Raw genomic sequence first — 12,226 nt, forward strand, 5'->3', positions numbered from 1 at the left:
AGATCTGGGCTGCACAGGACGCTATCCGTCCTGTGCAGCCAGTGACAGGACGTCCCCTGTCACATGGCGGCGATCCCCGGCCGCTGATTGGCCGGGGATCGCCGATCTGCCTTACGGCGCTGCTGCGCAGCAGCGCCGTACAAATGTAAACAAAGCGGATTATTTCCGCTTGTGTTTACATTTAGCCTGCGAGCCGCCATCGGCGGCCCGCAGGCTATTCACGGAGCCCCCCGCCGTGAATTGACAGGAAGCAGCCGCTCGCACGAGCGGCTGCTTCCTGATTAATCAGCCTGCAGCTGGCGACGCAGTACTGCGTCGCTGGTCCTGCAGCTGCCACTTTGCCGACGCACGGTATAAGCGTGCGGTCGGCAAGTGGTTAAAGTGAAGCTCCGGACTAAAAATCTACTCAGCAGAACTGAAAAGCATCAGAACTTTGTTTTTCTTACCAAAGCATCATTTTTAGCTGCATTTTTAGCTAAGCTCCACCCATGAAAGAAAACTGCCCAGGCTTTTTTTCCCTGATGCTGTGTAAAGCATGATGGGAACTCCTATGTTGTTATTCACGTTGGCTAGCAACTGGGAGGAGTGATCACCACACAGGACAGTTGGAACTGAGTCTCATGCTCCCTGTCACCTCCTTTCAACCAAAAAGATGGCTGCCCTCATGAAATCAAACATTTGCCTGTTCTTTTAAAACAGGGTGGGTAAGAGATTATATTACCTATCTATTTTAATTAACATAACGAATGTAACTTAATGACAGTATGTTTGTTTAGGCTGAAGTTCCTCTTTAAGCAAAGATACACAATTGTCATTACCGCTATCAAGTCTTTCAGCCAGTGCCTGCATCGCAAAAACATCACGAAAGTAGAAAAGAAAAAAACACAAATAACCCCCCCCCAATTATTAAATGGGAACTGAAGTGAGAGTAACCATTTAATGTTTTTAGTGTAGATATCCATATCTCACTACGATTGCCGCTGCCACATAGCCGCCCGCTAGTACATAGATCAGTGAATGGTAACATAGTTCCCATTCACCAATCTAAATGCCTGTGATAAATGATCACCGGCATCAATGAGATGCTGGTGGTCATTGAAAAAAGTGAAAATAAAACATACAGGCATTACTTCCTCTGTGTACTGTTCAGTACACAGGAGAAATAAACTGGAGAGGAACATCTAGTGTCCAAATCGTAAAATTACACCTACGTATATTGCAATAAAAAAAAAAAATACATAAAATACCCGATTAATTAACCCCTTAGTTAACAAACTAAAACACGTTTATAAAAAAAAGTCACTTTTAAAAAAAATATATACATAAATAGTCTCCTTAGAGACTTAATTTTATTTTTAATATGTATGTCATGAGGGTATATTACTGTTATTTTTGCAAATAAGGGCTTGTAATTAGTGACGGAGGCAAAACGGAAAAAATACACCTTTTTTTCCAAATAAAATATTGTCACCATACATTGTGATAGAGACTTAATTTAAACTGAGCTCAGCCCCCCGGATCAGGTAGCCTACATTGTCACAGAGTTCCTTGAATTCACAGCACCCTGATATAAAAAAGATAGCCAGTATTACAAGTGCTTTACTGTTAGACAAGCAATATTATTTGTATAGCATGGTAATGGGGGCATACCACAATGAAGTTCAGCACCGCGTAATAAAGGAGCGCTTTTCATCCCCTTGCCCACCAGTAATAAACTCCTTCTCTGTAAAAGTTCTCAGTGTTCTGTTTGTTTTAATAGCACTTTTGTTTTGAAAAATAATAATTAAAAAAAAACCTTATGGGGTGTTCTGCATGCTGTTCAGGTTATTATTTTTATTATTTTAACTTTTCTCTTGGAAAAAATACATTTTACATTTCTTAGTGCTTGTGCCGTAGAGATAAATATAGATCTAAATATACCTTTTTTTTCTTTGTGTTTTTGTTTACTTTGTCAAGCAGCACAAGCTGTCGATGTGTTTTTACGTTGTTGCTGTTTCTTTCTCAGTAATCACACGCCATTTACCTTCACCCCTGGCTGGAAGGTCAATTGTTCATTTCTAAGTCGCCCACATAGCACAATACTTACCTGCGAGCACTTCTCGTTTCTCCTACGCCACTCTGGAAAAACAATGCCAGTGATTATAATGCAGAACAATTTCTATGGATTTATGCAGCTTTCATCAATTAAAGGTGAAGAAGTCAGGATGAAAATCCCAATTAACACACAAAATCTTCGCTTCTGCTTTCCCTTCAAATATTTTCATATGCCGAATTGTGCTTAATAGCTTGCCTTTTATTTCAGATATGGGACATACAGAGTCAGACCTGTTTGTTTACTGCCTGCTCAAAATCTACCGGTATCAGAGGGGAACTTACCACTGGACTCTACATCCCGGACATGAAAGCCCTCTGTGTCACCACCGACTCCATCGCTCTTCTGCAGATCAGGCTAAAGTAAGTGTAGCTAAAGCCCATCTCCAGACATAAAGAGTTACAGATTGCCCAGCAAGCTCAGGGTGAACCAGAACACCTAGGAGTGTGTAAGGGGCTGAAAGAGACCAAAAAGGCCCCTTACTAGCATGCTATGGAAAACAGAACTTTGCCTTCTGAAAACAGAAGGTATGTGTGATAATTCAGGTTGGAGGGAGCTCCGAGGTGTCCCACAATGCATCACTGCTGAATATGCAAATCATCCCTTTGTGGTCCCTGATAGCTAAAGTCACTTCCAGAACTGCTGGAATGCAGTGGCGTGTCAGCTTGTTAATATTACAGAGCCAAACTAATCCAACATGCATACAGACTGTTTCGGATTGGTTGATCCTCATCAGTGCATGGCATAGATTAATATGGCTCTGTGGGGTAGGACTTAAAGAGGAACTCCGACCAAGAATTGAACTTTATCCCAATCAGTAGCTGATACCCCGTTTTAGATGAGAAATCTATTCCTTTTCACAAACAGACCATCAGGGGGTGCTGTATGACTGATATTGTGGTGAAACCCCTCCCACAAGAAGCTCTGAGTACCGAGGTACTTCTGGCAGTTTCCTGTCTGTGAACCTTGTTGCATTGTGGGAAATAGCAGTTTACAGCTGTTTCCAACTGCCAAAAAAGCATGCAGCAGCTACATCACCTGCCAACAGTAAAAATGTATGTGTAATAAATGTCAGAATGTAAATCAGGGATTTAAAAGATTATACAATGGGCAAACACTGACTAAATCATTTATACATAATTATTGTAAAAATGAAGCACTTTCTTAACCTCCCCGCGCAGGAGGATTTCTCAGGCCCTGCTGGGCCATTTTGCCAAATTTTTTTTTTTTTGCAACACGCAGCTAGCACTTTGCTAGCTGCGTGTGCACTCCGATCGCCGCCGCTACCCGCCGATTGTCCCCAGACCCCGTGCGCTGCCTGGCCAATCAGTGCCAGGCAGCGCTGAGGGGTAGCTCGGGACTCCCAATGACGTGACGACGTCGATGACGTCATGCCGCCCGTCACCATGGCGACGGGGAAGCCCTCCAGGAAATCCCGTTCTTTGAACGGGATTTCCTGTTCGGAGATCGCCAGAGGCGATCGAAGAGGGTGGGAGGGGATGCCGCTGCACAGCGGCTATCATGTAGTGAGCCGTGGGCTCGCTACATGATTTTAAAAAAAAAAAAACTGCTCTGTTGCCCCTGGCGGTTTTTAATAGACCGCCAGGGAGGTTAATACATTATTTTCACTGGAGTTGCTCTTTAAACACCCAGAGTTATAGATTGCCCTGCAAGCTCATAGTGAACCAGAACTCCTAGTAGTGTGAGACCAAAAAGCCTTCTTACTAAATGCTATGCAAAACATAAGTTTGCCTTCTTAGTTAAACCAGAAGGTATTTGCAATTTATTCAGGTTGGAGTGAACTTTAGGGTGTCCCACAATGCAGCACTGCTAAATCTGCAAATCATCTCTTTGTCTGATCGGTAAAAGCACCTTCACCATGGGCTTGCTGGGCAGTCTGTAACTCTGGGCGTTTCAAGTCCTACCCTATAGAGCCAGAGCCAAAGTAATCCACATCATGCACTTATGAGGATCAACCAATTGGAAACAGTCTGTATGCATGTTGGATTAGTTTTGCTCTGTAATATTAGCAAGCTGACACATCATTGCATTCCAGCGGTTCTAGAAGTGTGTTTAGCTGTCAGGGACAACAAAGATATGATTTGCATATTCAGCAGTGATGCGTTATGGGAGACACCTCAGAGCTCACTCCAACCTGAATAATCTGAAATACCATCTGATAGCTCAGGATCAGGGAATGGGATGCCAATTATTATGAGTTGAGATGCTAAGTATAATTTTGTTTCCTTAAAACAGAAGGTATTTGCAATAGTTCAGCTATCAAGGGCCACACAAAAAATGGTAAAACTTAAAATACATGTAAACACATGCAAAAAAATGGGTAGTCCATTTCTTCCATAGTAAAATGAGCTATAAATTACTTTCCTCCTATCTGACAGGTTTAAACAAGTCCATCTCCTCATGGGAGATTTTTTAGGATTTTTTATTTAGCAAGCCTGAGCCCAAAAATAAAGGTAAAAAAAACACACTACCTGATCCGTGGGGTTGGCCGGACCAGGTGGAGCCTCTTAGCATTACCACCACTCCCCGAGGCTCCTGTGGTCCTGTGGTCGGCAATCAGTCATTTTTATTTTTAGTTACCCTGTGGTTACAATGCTGCAGCTCACCTCTCTGCTCTTCCTCACAGAGCAGAGAGGCAGGGAGAGCCGCAAAAGGGTAGGATAGAGGCGGGGAGAGCCACGGAAGGGCGGGATAGAGGCGGGGAGAGCCACGGAAGGGCGGGATAGAGGCGGGGAGAAGCTCAGGGAGTAGGATAGAGGCGCACAGAGGCGGGAAAGAGGCTCCAAGAGGAGGAGAAGGGGTGTTGTGCAGGAGTGTTTCTCCTGCAAAAGCTAATTTAGCTGCCAGCTATTGCGTCTTACCACTGAGTCCACTAAAAAGTACACCACACTCTTAACAGTTGAGTGTGCTATGGGTATGCAGAGGAAAATGTTTAAACAAAAAAAGAGGATTACCCACAAAATAGCACCACTCTGGATTCACGAATAATTAACACATTTTATTATATCCAAATTGCATACCATATGAATCCTACACAGTTAAAAACAACCTCATTCACTGATCTAAACAGAGCCAATAAATAGCAATATATCCATCAAATTGTATGAGTAGACCTGGTGTATCAATATGTGTAACCTGCACACAGTCTTATTAGACTATGTCGGTGTATGAACTGGGGTTCAGACAAGTGCAAAGAGCAGTATATAAATTTGCACACTGTGCAATAAATAAACAGTCCAGTATGGTCTGTGTCTGCGCAGTACACTCCTGGTGACATCAGGGGGAGCGAGGACACGGCAACGCAGGCGCAGTGGTTTTCAGACTTTAAAGTCCGAAATTCCAGAAGTGAACCGGAGGCGGGGCCGGAGCATCGGTGAGCGGCTGCGCAGGCACAGGATGTCTGTGGGGGACCATTAGAAGCCCCGGGTAACTTCAACTCATTTTCCCCCGACCCCCCTACAGTATCCCTTTAATGCAAAAATGCTGGCATCAATCATACAGAGAAAAAAACCACATAGTGCAAAGGTAGCAAACTGCACTATAAAGTGCTTATGGAAAAGCGTTATTGCTTCAGATATGATGCTTGCAGGTAGCACATATCTGCAATAAAAGTGTATATATGCTTCACCCAGGTATAAAATAGGGACCAGGAGGGGATCAGGAATAAGGAGGGAATTAACAATAAGCCAGGGTGGACAAGTCCACTGGTTCCACTGGCATCACCCCGCTTATTCAAGAACGATACGCCTCAGTCAGGTGAGAGGGAGGCTGGCATGGGGGGGGGGGGGGGTGAGAGAGAGAGAGAGACAAGGAGAGAGGAAGGGGGGAGAGACAGAGAAGGGGAGAGAGAGGGAGGAGGGGGGGGAAGGGGGCAGGTAAAAGAGAGAGATATGGGGGAGAGAGGGAGTGTGTGTAATGGGTTGAGGGAGGATGTGTGATGGTGCATCAGTTACCTCTTCTACTCAAGGCTCCTCTAATTCTGTCGGGGGGTGACACCACCACCCACCATCCCTTTCCTCTCTCCTGCTGACCACTGTTCTGTGTGATGCAGCAGTAGGGCAAACAGGAGACACACTCGGCAGTGCTGCTTGGAGGACTGTGGGCAGGGCCATTGTAACGGAGACCTGACAGACAAATCCAGACAGGAAGTCAGGAGAGGGAGATGCTCAGAGATGTTGTGAGATTCAGCAGTGGGGCCTGGAGGAGAGTAGGTCGGGAATCTGGCTGGTGGCTGCTTATTGTGGTCAGCATCTCAGGCTGCTGCTGGATCAGTTCTCCGTGCCCTCCTTCGATCTTACATGCACGCCGCTTGGCCATCTCCCTTAACTTAGGCTCCTTCTACAGACTTGACTGGGGTGGGCACAGCAGACTCTGTACTGCCACTCTTCTGAAAACTTGTCAGGGCTGGAGTCGGCCGTACACGAGGAGAGACGTTGTAATCGCCGCTGTACAGGACCGGATGGACAGCAGAGTGGGGCCACATCGGTGGCATTAGCAGAATGTACACTGATGCTGCCCGGCCACCTCTCTGTGCACATGGCGCCTGTAGGCTTCAGCCTACAGTACCTAATGCTAAATCCAGCCCTGGCTCTGAGTCAGTATTTAGGCTTTAATAAATAATCAACTTATTTTTATCGGCTGTCTTTTGCTTGAAGTCTACATTGCCTATTAGAATAAGAGCACAGCTGCGCGTTTGTGTAAAAGGCTATACTTTAACCAGTTCGCATTCAGTCGTTTTTCGCTTCATGCATCCGAACAATGTTCACCTCCCATTCATTAGCCTATAACTTTATTACTACTTATCACAATGAACTGATCTATATCTTGTTTTTTCCGCCACCAATTAGGCTTTCTTTGGGGGGTACATTTTACTAAGAGCCACTTTACTGTAAATGCATTTTAAAAGGAAGAATAAGAAGAAAACGGAAACAAATCATTATTTCTCACTTTTCGGCAATTATAGTTTTAAAATAATACATGCCTCCATAATTAAAACCCACGTATTGTATATGCCCATTTGTCCCGTTTATTACACCATTTAAATTATGTCCCTATCACAATGTATGGCGACAATATTTTATTTGGAAATAAAAGTGCATTTTTTCCGTTTTGCATTCATCACTATTTACAAGCTTATAATAAAAAAAAAAAAGAAATATTTCGTCTTTACATAGATATTTAAAAAGTTTAGACCCTTAGGTAAATATTTGTGTTTTTTGTTTTTTTTTAATTGTAATGTTTTTGTTTTTTTTAATTAAACATTTTATGTGGGTATTTTTGGGAGGGTGGGATTGAAATTGTATTTTTTTTGTAAATATATGTGTATTTTTATTTTTATTTAACATTTAGATGTAGTTTACTTTTTGGCCACAAGATGGCAGCCATGAGTTGTTTACAGTGACGTCACTCTAAGCGTACCACGTACGCTTAGAGCGACATAGGAGGCAGAAAAAGCGTAGCTTCCGAGAGAAGCTGTCGCTTTTTCTGCGGGGGAGAGGAATCAGTGATCGGGCACCGTTGCCCGATTCACTGATTCACTGGCTAACAAACCGCCGGCCGATCGCGCGCGTGCGCGATCGGCCGCGTGGACGCGCAGGAGCGCACATGGCTTCCTGGACGTGAGTTTCACGTCCAGGAATGTGAAATAGTTTAATGTCAGTTTGTTGTTCTGACTTTTACTTTCAAACTCTGCTGTTTTATATTGGAACTGCTCCCCGAGCACATCTGAAAGAGCATGGAGGCTGCCATCTCCTGCCTCCTACACAGGTGATGGTGGATCTGAGCAGGAAATGGATGAAGCTCACAGGAGCCTCTACAAAGCGACTGCCCACTCTAAGTGTCTTCACTATGAGTCATTTATTACTGTAGAGCACAATCCATTTGTACAGGGCTTTCATACAGCCACGGTAAATAATCCACAGATTAGTGGAGAGAACATCCTGTATGTTTCTGTTACATCCCATTTTATGCTTTTTACAGATAAACCGATGTGACTCCACTCTATATGCAATTTTAAACCTTGTCCGCTTAACACTTAAATTCAATAAATGAAAAGACACCTGAACTGAGAGAAGTATGGAGGAAGCCATATTTATTTCCTTTTCAATAATTCAAGTTGCTTGGCAACCTGCTGATCTCTTTGTGTCAGATTAAAGAATACAGTCAGATTTCTGTCAGAAACATCTACCGGTAATCTGCCTATGCTAGTTTAGAGTCTATGGCTAAAAGTTTTAGAGGCAGAGGATCAGCAGGAGAGCCAGGGAACTGGTATTGCTTTAAAGGAAATAAAAATGGCAGCCTCCATACACCTCTCACTTCAGGTGTCCTTTAAAACATCATCCTCTTGCTCATGTTGTATTCTCTAAAAAAAAATTCCACTCATAGTTTCACACAATGGGGTCGATTCACTAAATGTTGGTAAAGTTGCTGGCCATAGGTAGCACACGGCAGTTTCACTGATACTTACGCAACGTGTATGTAACGTGCAGGGCCAGGTTCTACTACCATTATGTCAAATGTACCCCTCCCTCAGGCCCCCCAGCCAGCTGCTAGGCCCTCCCAGGTCACCAAGCAAACTATGGTGCAGTCTAACATGGGGGGGGGGTTATGTAGGCGGAAGACCACCTGCAGATTCCCCCTGTGCCTCTGCATACACCAAACAATACACAGCCAAAAATTGGTAATTGCTAAATCAGGCTGATAACCATTATTTGAGGAGCTCACAAGGCTGGGCTAATACACAGAGCAAAGGATACCAGAGCCGAATGAAAGAGGAGAAATGGGGGGACTGGGGGGGGAGCCCTCTGCACATGATGTCATGATTTACGTCATGTACAGAGCACTTCCGGGCACGGTTATGTGCTGTAGGATGGTAGCAGCTGGGCCATCGCAGTGATTCCGACCTCCGGCGACCTGGAAGGGGCTGCAGGGGAGTCTTTAGGTAAGAAAGGAGGGGGAGGAGCAGATGGAGGGACCGGTGGGCATCAGCACAGCTTACCTTACATGTCTGCTCTCCCTGTGTCTCCTCCTTATTTTAGCTCTGGTATCCTTTAAAGGAACCTAGGATCAAAGCTCACAGATAGCCTGTGGCAAATACAACATCTCAGGTCACCCTTTCCCAACTTAACTATGGTCCCTGGAGCTCCGCAGAGTCTTTGGAAAAGTAGCGTTCTTACCTACTCCGGGCAGGTCTGCTCCTCTGTCTCTCTGTGGCTCTGTGCACTCCCAACTTTGTCCTCGCAGGGGCGCCTCTCCTCAGTCCTCACCCGTGGCATGTTATTATGAAATAACAAGTGGCGAATCAGGGAGGAGAAGTGCCCCTATCTATATACTAGCATTAGTGGCAGGGCCGGTTTACATGTGCTACCCTGCATCTTCCATATACTGTATTTTTTGGACTATAAGACTCACTTTTTCTCCCCCAAAAGTGGGGGAAAAGTCACTGCGGCTTATAGTCCAAATGCAGGTATCCTGACTTGTGAACGCTGCCAATACAAATCTCCAACCTGCTGCAATGTTGGGACTCCCTGTACTGTGCCCATGCAGAGGAGGACACAGGGGGACACACGGAGGACACAGGGGGACACAAAGAGGCATAGAGTAGGACACAGGGAGGACAGAGTTGGACACAGGAGGACACAAGGGGGACAGAGGAGGACACAGGGAGACACAAGAGGTACAAGGGGGCATGAGGTACAAAGGGGACATAATCCACAAGCTGCCCCTTCACCATGGATGCACCAGGCATAGTTAATATTTTTTTCCCCTGGTTTTTGTCCTCTAAACCGAGGTGCATCTTATGCTCAAGAGTGTCTTATAGTCCGAAATATACGGTACTAACAATCATATTCTTTGTTGGGTTAGGTCTATAGCGCAGCCTTACCTGGACACCTCCCATAAAGAGCCTGTTCTTTGCTGCAAGTACAACAAAACCTTCCGACAAGTGGTAACCTGTTCTGAGGGATCGGTAAGTGTTTTGTGTGAGAATGTGGTTATACTTTACCAAGGACAAGCATAAGGAAGTTCTCTCTGTCTGCAGCATAAAATACAGTAGTGACGTAACAATAGCCCAGGGGCCATGGGGGCCTGCTCCTCCTCCTCCCCACCTTTGCAGAGTAGCGCAGGGAGCAGTGTAATATTTACTGTACCTGGTTCATGCTACTTTGGGTCTCCTCTTCCTCCCATCAGCCGCGCACTCTATTCAGCCATCCTTCAGCTCCTAATGCATGTCATGTGACCAGGACCTGGGTATGCAGTATATGGCTGCTGGGAAGAGGAGACCCGATGCATTGTGGACCAGTAAATATTACACAGCTCCCAGTGCTACCCTGCCAGGCAAAAGGGGGCAAAATGGCCACTTAGGAAGGCGGATAATCTGCATTTGTCTGGCCACTGGGGGTGGGGCTTTGGAGAGGCTCCATGATAGTTTTGCTTGGGGGCCTGAGGTTATGCCCATGAAATACTTCATTCTATAAAAATGAAGTGTAATTAAAGGCAATCTACTTTACCTTTGGAAAATTATAAGTTAAGAGTAAAGATTAGGATTTCGCTTCAGCAATGAGTTCATGTCAATTGGTAACCAAACGAGGGGGGATATTGACAAACCCACAGGTGAATGTATAAGTGCATTGCTGAGATCTCAGTTTCGCTGCACAAAATAAACAGCTGATTCCAAGCATACCTCTAAAAGGCCATGCCGATCATTCTCCATGCTATGTTTATGTGATGTGACCTGTATGTATAGGGTCCATTGGCGAACTTACACAAACGTATGCATAGCGAAGGACCCAGAACACAGTTTTTCATGATTAGTTCTAGGCATTATTTAATTGGGGAATCCAGAATTATCAGATAAACCCAAGTGGAAGGAGGATGCTGAAAAAAAGAAGAGTTAGTGCATACTATTGCTCGATTATAACCAGGGGCGGTTCTTCCATGAAGCAGGGCTGTGGAGTCGGTACAAAAATCTTTCGACTCCAACTCCGACTCTGACTCCTCTGTTTATGAAACCACGACTCCAACTCCGACTCCGATTCCGGGTACCCAAAATGGCTCCGACTCCGACTCCTCGACTCCGACTCCTTAGTCCAATACTTAACGGGGCTGTGGATTTTGTACAAAAATCATCCGACTCCTCAGTTTATAAAATCAACGACTCCGACTCCAACTTGGATTCCGGGTGCCCAAAATTGCCCCGACTCCGACTCCTTGACTCCAACTACGGCTCCACAGCCCTGCCATGAAGTAACTCGAATTATGTGCTTCAGGGCGGCAACAATTAGAGGGCGGCAAGAGGCATCTCCCCTGTCCCCTCCCCGAATGTCCCCCTCCTCGCACTTCCCATCTTCCTGTGCCTAGATGCGTGACACCGCTTTACTCACCTGCTCTCAGCATTCCAGAAATGGGATCTCCATCTGCCCATCCTGTATCCATGGCTACAGCTGCGTCTCTTGTGACCTATTAACCACTTGAGGACCTAGTGCTTTCTACCCCTTAAGGACCGGCCACTTTTTTTCCATTCAGACCACTGCAGCTTTCACGGTTTATTGCTCGCTCATACAACCTACCACGTAAATGAATTTTGGCTCCTTTTCTTGTCACTAATAAAGCTTTCTTTTGATGCTATTTGATTGCTCCTGCGATTTTTACTTTTTATTATATTCATCAAAAAATACATGAATTTTGGCAAAAAAATGATTTTTTTAACTTTCTGTGCTGACATTTTTCAAATAAAGTAAAATTTCTGTATACATGCAGCGCGAAAAATGTGGACAAACATGTTTTTGATAAAAAAAAAAACCCATTCATTGTATATTTATTGGTTTGGGTAAAAGTTATAGCGTTTACAAACTATGGTGCAAAAAGTGAATTTTCCCATTTTCAAGCATCTCTGACTTTTCTGACCCCCTGTCATGTTTCATGAGGGGCTAGAATTCCAGGATAGTATAAATACCCCCCAAATGACCCCATTTTGGAAAGAAGACATCCCAAAGTATTCACTGAGAGGCATAGTGAGTTCATAGAAGATATTATTTTTTGTCACAAGTAAGCGGAAAATGACACTTTGTGAGAAAAAAAAAAAAAAGTTTCCATTTCTTCTAACTTGCGACAAAA

At 44.6% G+C, this 12,226-nt stretch overlaps 1 protein-coding gene across 1 annotated transcript in view; it reads left to right on the forward strand.

The window, feature by feature from the left end:
- LOC137545617 (cilia- and flagella-associated protein 337-like) overlaps positions 1-12,226 on the forward strand; it is a 217,848-nt gene that overhangs the window by 99,858 nt on the left and 105,764 nt on the right. Inside the window, exons 15-16 of the mRNA XM_068267032.1 lie at positions 2,303-2,454; positions 9,977-10,079. Of these exons, the coding sequence (XP_068123133.1) occupies positions 2,303-2,454; positions 9,977-10,079 (255 nt within the window). The remainder of the gene's footprint in view (positions 1-2,302; positions 2,455-9,976; positions 10,080-12,226) is intronic.

The sequence above is a fragment of the Hyperolius riggenbachi genome, chromosome 2 (genome assembly GCF_040937935.1).
Source record: "Hyperolius riggenbachi isolate aHypRig1 chromosome 2, aHypRig1.pri, whole genome shotgun sequence".
NCBI lineage: Eukaryota > Metazoa > Chordata > Amphibia > Anura > Hyperoliidae > Hyperolius > Hyperolius riggenbachi.